Source organism: Schistocerca serialis, chromosome 2 (assembly GCF_023864345.2).
Source record: "Schistocerca serialis cubense isolate TAMUIC-IGC-003099 chromosome 2, iqSchSeri2.2, whole genome shotgun sequence".
Taxonomy (NCBI): domain Eukaryota; kingdom Metazoa; phylum Arthropoda; class Insecta; order Orthoptera; family Acrididae; genus Schistocerca; species Schistocerca serialis.
Window position 1 is genome coordinate 240,837,839 of NC_064639.1, and position 16,574 is coordinate 240,854,412.

General features: G+C 41.7%; 1 protein-coding gene across 2 annotated transcripts in view; it reads right to left on the reverse strand.

The window, feature by feature from the left end:
* The window catches only part of LOC126456986 (neither inactivation nor afterpotential protein C), a 390,163-nt gene that overhangs the window by 15,369 nt on the left and 358,220 nt on the right, over positions 1 to 16,574 (reverse strand). For both annotated transcript variants that reach the window (XM_050092949.1, XM_050092948.1), the window contains exon 27: positions 2,838 to 2,949. In XM_050092949.1, coding sequence (XP_049948906.1) covers positions 2,838 to 2,949 — 112 coding nt within the window. The remainder of the gene's footprint in view (positions 1 to 2,837; positions 2,950 to 16,574) is intronic.

The window sequence follows — 16,574 nt, forward strand, 5'->3', positions numbered from 1 at the left end:
GCAGAACGTCGTGAAGAAGTTTCGTGATCATACTATTGTAATAGGGGGAGACTTCAATCTACCAGGTATAGAATGGGATAGTCACACAATCAGAACTGGAGCCAGGGACAGAGACTCTTGTGACATTATCCTGACTGCCTTGTCCGAGAATTACTTCGAGCAGATAGTTAGAGAACCAACTCGTGAAGCTAACGTTTTAGACCTCATAGCAACAAATAGACCGGAACTTTTCGACTCCGTGAATGTAGAAGAGGGTATCAGTGATCATAAGTCAGTGGTTGCATCAATGACTACAAGTGTAATAAGAAATGCCAAGAAAGGAAGGAAAATATATTTGCTTAACAAGAGTGATAGGGCACAAATCGCAGAATATCTGAGTGACCACCATCAAACGTTCATTTCTGAGGAAGAGGATGTGGAACAAAAATGGAAAAAATTCAGGAACATCGTCCAGTACGCCTTAGATAAGTTCGTACCGACTAAGGTCCAAAGCGAGGGGAAAGATCCACCGTGGTATAACAATCATGTACGAAAGGTACTACGGAAACAAAGAAAGCTTCATCATAGGTTTAAGAGTAGTCGCATCATAGCTGATAAGGAAAAGCTGAACGAAGCGAAAAAGAGCGTAAAGAGAGCAATGAGAGAAGCATTCAACGAATTCGAACATAAAACATTGGCAAACAATCTAAACAAGAACCCTAAAAAGTTTTGGTCATATGTAAAATCGGTAAGCGGATCTAAATCCCCTATTCAGTCACTCGTTGACCACGATGGCACCGAAACAGAGGACGACCGAAGAAAGGCAGAAATACTGAATTCAGTGTTCCGAAACTGTTTCACTCCGGAAAATCGTAACACGGTCCCTGACTTCAGCCGTCGCACGGACGCCAAAATGGAAAATATTGAAATAAACGATATCGGAATTGAAAAACAACTGCTATCACTTAGTAGCGGAAAAGCATCCGGACCAGACGAGATACCCTTAAGATTCTACAGTGATTATGCTAAAGAACTTGCCCCCTTTCTATCAGCAATTTATCGTAGATCGCTGGAAGAACGTAAAGTACCTAGCGACTGGAAGAAAGTGCAGGTCGTTCCCATTTTCAAGAAGGGTCATAAATCAGATGCGAATAATTATAGGCCTATTTCGCTTACGTCAATCTGTTGTAGAATAATGGAACATGTTTTGTGTTCTCGTATTATGACGTTCTTAGATAATACAAATCTCCTTCATCATAACCAACATGGATTCCGCAAACAGAGATCATGTGAAACTCAGCTCGCCCTATTTGCCCAAGAAATTCACAGTGCCGTAGACACTGGCAAGCAGATTGATGCCGTATTCCTGGACTTCAGGAAGGCATTTGATACGGTTCCGCACTTACGTTTAGTGAAAAAAATACGAGCTTACGGAATATCGGACCAGGTTTGTGATTGGATTCAGGATTTCCTAGAAGAAAGAACACAACATGTCATTCTTAACGGTTCAAAATCTGCAGATGTAGAGGTAATTTCGGGAGTACCGCAGGGAAGCGTGATAGGACCTTTATTGTTTACAATATACATAAATGACTTAGTTGACAACATCGGTAGCTCCGTGAGACTATTTGCAGATGACACGGTTGTCTACAAGAAAGTAGCAACATCAGAAGACTCGTGCGTACTCCAGGAGGACCTGCAGAGGATTAATGCATGGTGCGACAGCTGGCAGCTTTCCCTAAACGTAGATAAATGTAATATAATGCGCATACATAGGGGCAGAAATCCATTCCAGTACGATTATGCCATAGGTGGTAAATCATTGGAAGCGGTAACGACCGTAAAATACTTAGGAGTTACTATCCGGAGCGATCTGAAGTGGAATGATCACATAAAACAAATAGTGGGAAAAGCAGGCGCCAGGTTGAGATTCATAGGAAGAATTCTAAGAAAATGTGACTCATCGACGAAAGAAGTAGCTTACAAAACGCTTGTTCGTCCGATTCTTGAGTATTGCTCATCAGTATGGGACCCTTACCAGGTTGGATTAATAGAAGAGATAGACATGATCCAGCGAAAAGCAGCGCGATTCGTCATGGGGACATTTAGTCAGCGCGAGTGCGTTACGGAGATGCTGAACAAGCTCCAGTGGCGGACACTTCAAGAGAGGCACTCTGCATCGCGGTGTAGCTTGCTCGCCAGGTTTCGAGAGGATGCGTTTCTGGATGAGGTATCGAATATATTGCTTCCCCCTACTTATACTTCCCGAGGAGATCACGAATGTAAAATTAGAGAGATTAGAGCGCGCACGGAGGCTTTCAGACAGTCGTTCTTCCCGCGAACCATACGCGACTGGAACAGGAAAGGGAGGTAATGACAGTGGCACGTAAGGTGCCCTCCGCCACACACCGTTGGGTGGCTTGCGGAGTATCAATGTAGATGTAGATGTAGAAAGGCGTTACGCAATACGGAGAGGTTTATTAACAAAATTACGAGAGAGCACATTCCGGGAAGAGATGGGCAACATATTACTACCGCCCACATATATCTCGCGTAATGATCACAACGAAAAGATCCGAGAAATTAGAGCAAATACGGAGACTTACAAGCAGTCGTTCTTCCCACGCACAATTCGTGAATGGAACAGGGAAGGGGGGATCAGATAGTGGTACAATAAGTACCCTCCGCCACACACCGTAAGGTGGCTCGCGGAGTATAGATGTAGATGTAGATGTAGAGGAACAAATCAACATGGACTTTAACTGTACCAGTACAGAGAACCTCTTCATCCTCATAGTCAGAGAATGTCAATAATCTAACATTCATTTTAAAATAGTGATATCCTGCATGACTCTTACCTGAAAGTTGAATGGTGGCTCATCTGTGTCTTCAGCATTACTTTGCCGTCTTCCTCTCATTTCCATTTCAGCAATTGGGTTACTGCGACGTACTCCAGTTGTGTGGCCAAACCTTTAGGGGCAAATAATGAACTGAAATCTTATCTCAACCAACATTCTGCATTGGAAGTACAATGGTGAGTCATAAACATATGTTTCCTTTTGTTAATAATGGATTTAAAAGATGCAGTGTAAAAGAAAGCACAAAATATCACATAAATAAAGGCTAGTGTTGTGATAGTAAATTTTTGTTTTAAGCATATAGCTCAAGTAGTTGACTTATATGAGACATAGCAGTGATTCATTCTAGGAGTTATACAACATCAACCATCAGATCTGTGACACTTTAACAGATGTGTCAGTGAGTTAATGAAAGTTTAGTTTATAGGTGAGTGTGAATGTTCAGTTTGCCTGTAATAAAGAGTGACACAAGGAAATGTAAAAAGCAGCCAAAAACTTCATAGAAAGGAATGAAATGGTAAGTAAGGAGGACAAATATTTCTCTATAATTGTGTATAGTTTCAAATTTTCAGAAATTTAATAGACACTGCTATTACAATATCACCACATCACATTTAGCAAGTTTTTAAATGTAAGTATACAAAAACAGGTGCCATGCAATCATACAGGTTAAAGCAATGTGTAATATGGCAAACAAGTTAGGCATTATGAATCATGTGACACCACACCCTAGTGGCTAAATCGATAGCAGATTTTGCGTATTTTTGAAATGTAGATTAATGATTTCTGTGTCTAAACTACATTGTCCAGAACAAAAACATCAGTAATTCTAAAAGTTACTAAATGCATGTCTTCTTTGATTTTGAATTATCCTATCAAAAAATAACTATGAAGTTTAACTATATCCTAAAAGAGTAAGCTGTGTAAACATTAGAAACAAAACGGACACTGTATTTAACAAGATGCTTAACCAAATATATTTTGTATTGTTAAATAACGTGTAAAAATCAATTTTCACATAAGAACCTGTATTTCCTAGCAATGTAAACAATGTACAAATTTGTAGCTGTATCTATAATCAAATGATATCCACAAAATAATGAAAACTCAAAAGTTGTAATTGTAAATGAACTTACTAAATGAATCCAACAATACTCCTTAACTTTTTTAGTTGTTGAAAACCATAAAAGCAAGATTGCAAAGACATTCATAATTGTTGTAGTCATTGATCCTCATGAAAAATTAGGTCAAAATTCGTGTCAATAAAACTTGTATTTTTGTCATGTCTTTCAAAGTTTTATGAATCTAAATTTTATTTTGTGCAAGGAAATGACTGTAATAAATGACAGAAAAAGTTAATTGCAAGCTTCGTGCATCTACATTATTTGAAGACTCTATTCACACTATTAATTTTCCCGGCCAGCAAACTGCAGATAGAGACCAGAGAGCTTCATGGAGGACAATACTAAAAATCAGATGAATATATATGATTTCAGCTTAAATGTGTCTTTCACTTTGTTAAAATTAACAAAATTTGACACATATCTGTAAAAAAAGGATTTGTCACTTGCATTATAAATTTAAAATTTGAATCAATTAATAGTCACATAACAAGTGTAATATCACAAGTGGAGGAAGCTATGTAGGAAACTATTGCATGTAGAATAGAAACCATTGTATTTCTGTTTATTTCATACATCTCTGCAGTGATGTGAGAATTAAATTGCAGTAACACTCCTTGATTTTCTTTTGTAAGAAAAAAACTTTGAAACCAGAGTTCAGCATTTCTGCTTTCGCTTTGCCACCCCCTTTTCTCATCACGAGTGTCTGGTTACTAATTTTAGTGCCACTAGCAGCCTTTACTAACACAAGTACACAAGTACAATGATTTATATGTTCTGTAAATTACACACATGGGGGGGGGGGGGGGGGGGGGGAGGGGGAAGAAAAAGAAGATTTGCATCATTCCAGTTCCCATAACTCCTGAAGATAGATGTTGACTGTGGATATTGTATCACAGATACAGTCCTTTTCACTGTTCACAGATGTCACTAAATGTACCCAAAAATGTAAACAACCATGCACGAGCAGTGCTGATTAGACAGAGGGGGTCCGACAGCCGATCAGTTCCAGTCTTTCCACCAGGAAGGAGGTACACAGCTGGTGTTGTCTGTAGTTCAACCATGCCAAGGTGGTCAATACTGCAGTTCGATCATGTCTGCATTATTACTTTGTGCCAGGAAGGGCTCTCAGCTAGGGAAGTGAAAGTGTCCAGGTGTCTCAGAGTGAGCTAAAGTGATGCTGTTTGGACATTGAGATACAGAGAGACAGGAACTGTCGATGATATGCCTTGCTCAGGCCGCCCAAAGGCTACTACTGTAGTAGATGACTGCTACCGACAGATTGTGGCTCAGAGGAACCCTGACAGCAATGCCACCATGTTGAGTAATGCTTTTTGTGCAGCCACAGGCCATTGTGTTTTGACTCAAACTGTGCACAATAGGCTGCATGATGCACAACTTCACTCCTGACATTCATGGCAAGGTCCATCTGTGCAACCATGACAATGCAGTGCAGTACCAATGGGCCCAACAACATGCCACATGGGCTGCTCAGGATTGGTATCACGTTCTCTTCACCAATGAGTGTCGCATATACCTTCAACCAGACTCGTCAGAGCAGTGTTTGGAGGCAACCTGGTCAGGCTGAATGCCTTAGACACACTGTCCAAGTGCAGCAAGGTGGAGGTTCCATACTGTTTTGGGGTGGCATTATGTGGGGCTGATGTATGCCACTGGTGGTCATGCACCGTGCCATAACGGCTGTGAATGCCATCCTCCAGCTAATAGTGCAACCATATCACAAGCATATTGGCAAGGTATTTATTCTCATGGATGACAATTCATGCCCCCCTTGTGCACATCTTATGAATGACTTCCTTCAGGAAAATGACATCGTTTGACTAAAGTGGCCAGCTTGTTCTCCAGACTTTAACCTATCGAATATGCCTGAGAAAGATTAAAAAGGACTGTTTATGGATGACATGACGCACTAACCATTCTGAGGGATCTACATTGAATCACCGTTGAGGAGTCAGAAAATCTGGACTAACAGTGCCTTGATGAACTTGTGGATAGTATGCTATGACAAATACAGGCATGCATTAATGCAAGAGGACGTACTAATAGGTATTAGAGGTGTATACAGCAATCTGGACCACCACCTATGAAGGTTTCGCTGTATGGTGGTACAACAGGCAACGTGTGCTTTTCATGAGCAATAAAAAGGGTGGAAATGATGTTTATGTTGATCTCTATTTCAATTTTCTGAACAGTTTGTCAAGATTTAAGTGAGTTTGAACATGGAATTACAGTCAACACGTGAGCAATGGGAGACAGTATCTCCAAGGTAGAGATGAAGTGGGGATTTTCCCATACAACCATTTCATGACTGTACTGTGAATATCAGGAATCCAGTAAAACATCAAATCTCTAACATCGCTGTGGCTGGAAAAAGATCCTGGAAGAAAGGCACCAACAACAACTGAAGAGAATCATTCAACATGAGAGAAGTGCAACCCTACTACAAATCACTGCATATTTCAATGCTGGGCCATCAACAAGTGTCAGTGTGAGAACCATTCAACAAAACATCATTGATAGGGGCTTTTGGGGTTGGAAGCCCACTTATTTACGCTTGGTGACTGCACAGCACAAAGCTTTATGCCTCATCTGGGCCAATCAGCACTGACATTGGACTGTTGATCACCGGAAATATGATGCATGGTTGGCTGAGTCTAATTTCAAATTTTATTGAGTGGATGGACATGTATGGGTATGGAGACAACTTTTCGAATCCATGGACCTTGCATGTCAGCAGGGTACTGTTCAAGGTGTTGGAGGCTCTGTAATGGTGTGGGGCATGTGCAGTTGGACTGATATGTGTCCTCTGATATATATAGATGTGACGCTGATAGATGACACATGCGTAAGCATCCTGTCTGGTCACCTGCATCCATTCATGTCCACTGTGCATTCTGACAAATTTGGGCAGTTACAGCAGGACAATGCGACACCCCACATGTCCAGAATTGCTACAGAGTAGTTCCAGGGACACTCTCCTGAGCTTAAACACTTCCACTGGCCACCAAACTCCCCAGACATGAACATTATTGAGCATATCTGGGATGCCTTGTAACTTGCAGTTCAGAAGAGATCTCCACACCCACGTACTATTATGGATTTATGGACAGTCCTGCCAGATTTGTGATGTCAGTTCCCTCCAGCACTACTTCAGGCATTAGTTGAGTCCATGCCAATTTGTGTTGCGGCACTTCTGCGTGCTTGTGGGGGCCATACATGATATTAGGCAGGTGTACCAGTTTCTTTGGCTCTTCAGTGTATAGTCTGTTGTAGATCCCGTGCCCAGTTGTTGGAAGACATCCCAGGTCAGCCTACCCACAGGAACAGAGGCAGAAGTGTTCCGCTAAACTACAGTCCAATGTCCTTGGCATTCAATTGTTATAGATTCTAAGAAAATATTCTGTGTTCAACTGTAATGAGGTATCTCAAACAGAGTGATCTCCTCCATGCCATACAGCAGGGTTCAAAAAATATCAACAATGTGAAACCGAACTGACATTTTTCTCACATGACATACTGAGAACTTTGGACCAAGGCAGTCAGGTAGATTCAGTATTTCTAAATTTCTGAAAAGCATTTGAGTCAGCACTGCATTTATATGTATTATCAAAAGTATGACTGTGTGAGGTACCAAGTAAAATATGTGACTGGACTGTGGATTTTATGGCAGAGAGGATGCAGCAAGATATCATGGATTGAGAGTCATTGACAGATGTAGAAGTAACTTTGGTAGTGTCACAAGGAAGTATGTTGGGATTTTTCCTCTTCATGTTGTATACTAATACCCTTGTGGACAGTATCAGTAGCAACCAGACTTTTCACAGATAATGCAGTTATCTATAATGAAGTACTGTCTAAAAGTAGCTGCAAAAATATTCATTCAGATCTTCATAAAATTTCAAAGGGGTGCAAAAATTAGCAATTTGCTTTAAATATTCAGAAACATAAAATTGTGCACTTCACAAAACAAAAGACTCTGGTATCCTATGACTAGAATATCAGTGAGTCAACAATGGAATCAGTAAACTCATACAAATTCCTGGGTTTAACACTCTGTAAGGATATGAAATGGAATGATCATGTAGTCATGGCTAAGGCAGGTGGCAGACTTTGGTTTATTTGTAGAATACTGATGATATTTAATCAATCTAATAGGAGACTGCTTACAAATTGCTCGACACATTCTAGATTATTGTTTAAGTATGTAGCAGCCATACCAGAGAGGGCTACCAGGGGATATTGAATATATATAGAGAAGGGCAACATGAATGTTCATAGGTTTGCTTGGCCCATGGGAGAGTGTAACAGAGATGCCGAAGAGACTGAACTGGCAGTTGCATGAAGGTGGATGCTTCATGTATTGCCCCTCTCAGTAGCCGAACATTTTTCATTCAAAATGCACAAATATCAAGACAGTTCTTGATAAGATTTAAAAGTGGTGGACATATGGGAACCTGTGTTAAATATATTACTGTGGAATTCACAAATGTAGAAAAGTAGTATACTATGACTACAATATCAGTGAACCACAGTTGGAATCAGTCAACCAATACAAATATCTGGGTGTAATAATTTTTGGAATATGAAGTGGAATGATCACAAAATATCAGTTTTTAATGTCACCACATGGTGAACCTCTAACAAGCAGATAGATCCTTTCCAGCTATCATGTTTTTCTTCCTCTCAAAATTATTATTATTATTATTGGTATTATTTTATCTCTGGTACCACATGCCGTGGAATTTGAATCCCCGCCAGCCGTAAGCTGTGGCAGCATGCGCCCCTGGCCCGCTTTTAGTGTGAGGGCTCCACAGTGGAACACATGGTTCCAGCGGCCAATAGTGGCCCCCCCCAATAGTGTACTTAAGTGCCTGCCTCTCGCTCAGCCAGCCAGCCTAATCTCGCATATGTCTGTTGACACATCGCCTCTCGTTAGACCTCTTACTTACTTGATCTGTGTATGAGTGGACGTGTTTGTTAGGTTTCCTTATGACTCCATTGTTCAGTCTTGTTGTTCGTTCTGTCCTTCATTGGTCATGTCCATTCTCTCTTGTCGTGTTGTTGTCCGCAGGCCTCTCCGCAGGTCTCGCCACAGTTTTCCGTCTTTTCAACCCCATGACCGTCCCAGTCGCAGTTACAACATTTTGGTGACAAGGTAAATGGTATGGAGGCCTGTGCCATTAGGACTTCTTGTCATCCAACGTCTCTATGGGATCGGCACCTTTGGTCGCCCCTCGTTGCCATCTTGTCTACAGTTTTTTACTGCCCATTAGTGGGCTGATTGTCCGCACTGCTGGAAAACGTGCATGCTGTGTGACAAGGAGGGCCACATCCAATCAGTTTGTCGTAGCCGCTCGATTCAATCCAGTCCTGCCCCTTGCATGGGCATGTGGGCCCGCAAGTACAGGCACAAGGCGGGTTGGACACCCGCCACGGTCGTCGCGGCCCATAGGTGGCATGTGATGGAGATGCAGACGTCAAAAGGGTTGGAGCGCCACCATCATAATCAGCTCCACCCTTGCGCCGCCTCTTTCCCTACCTCCTTTGGGTACGGACGTGGTCCTCGAGTCACCGTCCCTGCCCCCGGTTGCCATCTCCCCGCGGGCCTGCTGCCGGCCCTCTCCGCCTCCGGGTGGCTCGGTAGCTCCCTCCCCCGCCCTGGACTCTGGATTGGCAGTCATGGATACCTCGGGCGTTCCTACCTCCCTGCCAATTGTGGTTGATGCGCCCAGTTCCTCTTCCCACTGCTGCCCACCTCAGCACCATCCGGAGTGTTTCCACCTCTACATGCAAGTTTCAGGGGGGAGGGATTTGGTACCGCGCGCCCTGGAATTTGAATCCGCACCAGATGTAATGGATGTTGAAGACTCCTAGAGGTCTCTGCACCATCGAGCCCTAAGCTGTGGCAGCATGCGCCTCCTGGCCTGCTTTTAGTGTGAGGGTGCCACAGTGGAACACGTGGTTCCAGTGGCCAATAGCGGCACCCCAGATAGCGTACTTGAGCGTCTGCCTCTCGCTCAGCCAGCCAGTCTAATCTCGCATACGTCTGTTAACACATCGCCTCTCGTTAGACCGCTTACTTACTTGTTCTGTGCATGAGTGGGCATGTTTGTTAGGTTTCCTTATGACTCTGTTGTTCAACCTTGTTGTTGTTCATTCTGTCCTTTGTTGGTTGTGTCTGTACTCTCCCGTTGTGTTGTTGTTCGCAGGCCTCTCTGCGGGTCCCGCTGCGCTTTCCATCTTTTCAAGCCCGTGACCGTCCCAGTCACAGTTGCAACATTATCTTCAATATTGTCATTTATGTGGAAGATGCACAGTACATAAAAATCTCAAATACGAGGGCAGTTCAATAAGTAATGCAACACATTTTTTTTCTGAAACAGGGGTTGTTTTATTCAGCATTGAAATACACCAGGTTATTCCCCAATCTTTTAGCTACACAACACTATTTTTCAACGTAATCTCCATTCAATGCTACAGCCTTACGCCACCTTGAAATGAGGACCTGTATGCTTGCACGGTACCATTCCACTGGTCGATGTCGGAGCCAACGTCGTACTGCATCAATAACTTCTTCATCATCCACGTAGTGCCTCCCACGGATTGCGTCCTTAATTGGGCCAAACATATGGAAATCCGATGGTGCGAGATTGGGGCCGTAGGGTGCATGAGGAAGAACAGTCCACTGAAGTTTTGTGAGCTCCTCTCAGGTGCGAAGACTTGTGTGAGGTCTTGCGTTGTCATGAAGAAGGAGAAGTTCGTTCAGATTTTTGTGCCTACGAACACGCTGAAGTCGTTTCTTCAATTTCTGAAGAGTAGCACAATACACTTCAGAGTTGATCGTTTGACCATGGGGAAGGACATCGAACAGAATAACCCCTTCAGCGTCCCAGAAGACTGTAACCATGACTTTACCGGCTGAGGGTATGGCTTTAAACTTTTTCTTGGTAGGGGAGTGGGTGTGGCGCCACTCCATTGATTGCCGTTTTGTTTCTGGTTCGAAGTGATGAACCCATGTTTCATCGCCTGTAAAAATCTTTGACAAGAAATTGTCACCCTCAGCCACATGACGAGCAAGCAATTCCGCACAGATGGTTCTTCTTTGCTCTTTATGGTGTTCGGTTAGACAACGAGGGACCCAGCGGGAACAAACCTTTGAATATCCCAACTGGTGAACAATTGTGACAGCACTACCAACAGAGATGTCAAGTTGAGCACTGAGTTGTTTGATGGTGATCCGTCGATCATCTCGAACGAGTGTGTTCGCACGCTCCGCCATTGCAGGAGTCACAGCTGTGCACGGCCGGCCCGCACGCGGGAGATCAGTCTTGCTTGACCTTGCGGTGATGATGACACACGCTTTGCCCAACGACTCACCATGCTTTTGTCCACTGCCAGATCACCGTAGACATTCTGCAAGCGCCTATGAATATCTGAGATGCCCTGGTTTTCCGCCAAAAGAAACTCGATCACTGCCCGTTGTTTGCAACACACATCCGTTACAGACGCCATTTTAACAGCTCCGTACAGCGCTGCCACCTGTCGGAAGTCAATGAAACTATACGAGACGAAGCAAGAATGTTTGAAAATATTCCACAAGAAATTTCCGGTTTTTTCAACCAAAATTGGCCGAGAAAAAAAATGTGTTGCATTACTTATTGAACTGCCCTCGTATGGACTTAGGGCTTATCCAACTTAATTTTGTTATCTATTATGTTCCTTTGGTTATCAGGAGTATAATTAGCCATGTAGTTTGTCTGAAGCCTGTTAATTACAAAATATCTGGAATTTCAGATTCCAACACCATTGTTCATATGTAAACCTATAACTTATTACTAACTTCATGGCAAAATAGGTGAAAAAACTATATAATTAAGTAAAATATCACTACAACCAGTGATGAAAATAAATTAGCAATACTTGAATTCATTTAATTTCAGATATGTACCTATAACATCATTACTGAAATAGACTCACATATTTGTCTAAACTAACCAGCATAATTCTACAGGATGTTTTACTGTATCTGAAAGTACATGTTGAAATGAATCTTTGATTGTAATTTATTAAATTCCAAATGAACAACAATACATAAATCATTGTAAAATTATAAAAGAGACAAATTGGAAGTCAGCTAAATTCAGTCTGTGGATAGCTTAGAAACATTTTTAGGTTAGAGAATTCACTCCCTAGGCCTGACAAGATGCCTCCTGAGACGCGGCAAGGTAGAAGTAGGCAAAATGCAACAGGAAAAACAATATTAATGTGCTAATAGTAAACTGCAGAAGCGTCTATAGAGAGGTCCCAGAACTACCCTCATTAATAAACGGTCACAATGCCCACATAGTTCTAGGGACAGAAAGTTGGCTGAAACCAGACGTAAACAGTAATGAAATCCTAAACTCAGATTGGAATGTATACCACAGAGACAGGTTGGACAGTGAAGGGGGAGCCGTGTTTATAGCGATAAGAGGTGCAATAGTATCAAAGGAAATTGACGGAGATCCGAAATGTGAAATAATTTGGGTGAAGGTCATGGTTAAAGCAGGCTCAGACATGGTAATTGAATGTCTCTATAGGCCCCCTGGCTCAGCAGCTGTTGTGGCTGAGCACCTGAAGGATAATTTGGAAAATATTTCGAGTAGATTTCCCCACCACATTATAGTTCTGGGTGGAGATTTTAATTTGCCGGATATAGACTGGAAGACTCAAACGTTCATAACGGGTGGCAGGGACAAAGAATCCAGTGAAATTTTTTTAAGTGCTTTATCTGAAAACTACCTTGAGCAATTAAACAGAGAACCGACTTGTGGTGATAACATATTAGACCTTCTGGTGACAAACAGGCCTGAACTATTTGAAACAGTTAATGCAGAACAGCGAATCAGCGATCATAAAGCGGTTACTGCATCGATGATTTCAGCCGTAAATAGAAATATTAAAAAAGGTAGGAAGATTTTTCTGTTTAGTAAAAGTGACAAAAAGCAAATTTCAGAGTACCTGATGGCTCAACACAAAAGTTTTGTCTCAAGTACAGATAGTGTTGAGGATCAGTGGACAAAGTTCAAAACCATCGTACAATATGCATTAGATGAGTTTGTTCCAAGCAAGATCGTAAGAGATGGAAAAGAGCCACCATGGTACAACAACTGAGTTAGAAAACTGCTGCGGAACAAAGGGCACTTCACAGCAAACATAAACATAGCCAAAGTCTTGCAGACAAACAAAAATTACGCAAAGCGAAATGTAATGTGAGGAGGGCTATGCGAGAGGCGTTCAATGAATTCAATAGTAAAGTTCTATGTACTGACTTGGCAGAAAATCCTAAGAAATTTTGGTCTTATGTCAAAGCGGTAGGTGGATCAAAACAAAATGTCCAGACACTCTGTGACCAAAATGGTACTGAAACGGAGGATGACAGACTAATGGGCGAAGTACTAAATGTCTTTTTCCAAAGCTGTTTCACAGAGGAAAATTGCACTGTAGTTCCTTCTCTAGACTGTCGCACAGATGACAAAGTGGTAGATATCAAAATAGACAACAGAGAGATAAAGCAACAATTGAAATCGCTCAAAAGAGGAAAGGCCGCTGGACCTTATGGGATACCAGTTTGATTTTACGCAGAGTACACGAAGAAACTTGTCCCCCTTCTTGCAGCGGTGTACCGAAGGTCTCTAGAAGAGCATAGCGTTCCAAAGGAATGGAAAGGGGCACAGGTCATCCCCATTTTCAAGAAGGGACGTCGAACAGATGTGCAGAACTGTAGACATATATCTCTAACATCGATCAGTTGTAGAATTATGGAACACGTATTATGTTTGAGAATAATGACTTTTCTGGAGACTACATATCTACTCTGTAGGAATCAGTATGGGTTTCGAAAAAGACGATCGTGTGAAACCCAGCTTGCGCTATTCGTCCACGAGACCCAGAGGGCCATAGACAAGGGTTCCCAGGTAGATGCCGTGTTTCTTGACTTCCGCAAGGCGTTCGATACAGTTCCCCACAGTTGTTTAATGAACAAAGTAAGAGCATATGGACGGTCAGACCAATTGTGTGATTGGATTGAAGAGTTCCTTGATAACAGAACGCAGCATGTCAATGGAGAGAAGTCTTCCGAAGTAAGAGTGATTTCAGATGTGCCGCAGGGGAGTGTCGTAGGACCGTTGCTATTCACAATATACATAAATGACCTTGTGGATGAAATCAGAAGTTCACTGAGTCTTTTTGCGGATGATGCTGTGGTATATCGAGAGGTTGTAACAATGGAAAATTTTACTGAAATGCAGGAGGATCTGCAGCGAATTGATGCATGGTGCAGGGAATATCAATTGAATCTCAATGTAGACAAGTGTAATGTGCTGTGAATACATAGAAAGAAAAATCCCTTATCATTTAGCTACAATATAGCAGGTCAGTAACTGGAAGCAGTTAATGCCATAAATTATCTGGGAGTACGCATTAGGAGTGATTTAAAATGGAATGATCATATAAAGTTGATCGTCGGTAAAGCAGATGCCAGACTGAGATTCATTGGAAGAATCCTAAGGAAATGCAATCCAAAAACAAAGGAAGTAGGTTACAGTAAGCTTGTTTGCTCGCTGCTTGAATACTGCTCAGCAGTGTGGGATCTGTACCAGATAGGGTTGATAGAAGAGATAGAGAAGATCCAACGGAGACCAGCATGCTTCGTTACAGGATCATTTAGTAATCACGAAAGTGTTACGGAGTTGATAGATAAACTCCAGTGGAAGACTCTGCAGGAGAGATGCTCAGTAGCTCGGTACGGGCTTTTGTTGAAGTTTCAAGAACATACCTTCACCGAAGAGTCAAGCAGTATATTGCTCCCTCCTACGTATATCTCGCGAAGAGACCATGAGGATAAAATCAGAGAGATTAGAGCCCACACAGAGGCATACCGACAATCCTTTCCTTCTTCCCCCTAACAATACGAGACTGGAATGGAAGGGAGAACCGATAGATGTAGATGTAGATGTAGATGCACGATCTATGTCTGCCAATATGGGGCAATGTGGGAGATCTTTCAATAATTTAGTGACTTTTTAAAATGATTAATTGAATGTGGAGTGTGTGATTATGGGCTGTGTTAAACTTCAATAATACTTGCTGTAACAATAGGATCAGACTGTATACTGTATTTTTTCCAAATGAACAGCATTAATTAGTGTGCACATTACGTTCATTCTAATATGATTATGTGTTTGGGAAGACAGTGGTATGAGTGACTGATACAGTGACTGTCTTAATGATTTACCCACCTCATGGAAGTAACTGTGTTTAATTACAATAGTGTTAGGTTACTGCACTCAATGAGTCATATTATAGGACATCAGCTGAGTGTAGCACGTGGCTATCCATTTATCTGTACTGTAATTATAACAGATGAGATTCAATCTGGCCATAAACAGCAGTTCATTCAACATCAAAGTGCAAGTAAAGTGTTTGAACTGCATTTTTTCAGTGTGCACTGCACCACCAACTTTTCAGACAGGTTTGAAAGAGGCACAGCTACCCAGGATCTGTTTCTATAGGTAATGGGCAGGCTACAACCGTTTCAGTTATACAGTCATAATAAAATGCAAAGACATGACTGGAGCATTATTAGTTGTGATATTATTTCACTCTCTCTTTTATTTTTAATTAATTAATTATTTAATTTTTTTAATAAATGAAGATTCTTACAGATTAACATATTGATCTCTGGTATTCAGTATGTTGTGATAGATGGATGCATCTGTTTGTTCTAGAATTAGGCAACATATTGTTGTTATGAAGAAGCACATATCATCCTTCAAATAAACAAGGTAATTGTGTTGAAGTTTTATGTATTAGTTATAAATACAATGGATCACAAACTAAATGGTTTGATTCCATTCCATTATCAGAGATGCAGCAACAGTAGATAAATGATTACAAGGATTGAACATTTTAACAACTTAAATGAAATCCTATAGCCCTGAATTTTTAGCACCAGGAAAGATCAGAGCCTGACCAGATGTTTTATGCAAAGTGGAAAGGGACGCTATTGAAGTTCAATTGCTTTTATGCAGAACAGGAAACCAGAACCCTCAACAATGTGGAATATAAGAAGTAATAGGTAAAGCAGCTGGCAGACTTCATTTCATTGGTAGGATACTGGGAAAATGGTGTCAACTTTACAAAGGAGACTGCTTACAAAACTCTTGAGAGTCTCAGAGGTGTTTATAGAGACTAAATATGTATCCCAAAGACCAGGGCAGGGCCGACCACATGTGACTTCAGAAGAGAATGTTATTTGGCTGTAAGGGCACGATAATACTGCCTTAGTACTGCATGGCAACTGGCATGTTAGCTCGCAGCATCCACTGGATGTGTCATATTGAGACAAACAATGTGCAGAAGGCATTGGCAGAGTGGCCTTTATTGTCAGAGACCTGTTGTATGTCTACCTCTGACAAATCTTCACAGAAGCGAACATCTAGAGTGGAGTCATCAACATGCCACCTGACTGGATGATTGAAGAGCGGGGCAGTGTTTTTTTCACAGATGAGTCCCAATATAGTTTGGAGAGTGATTCTTGATGAACTCACCTCTG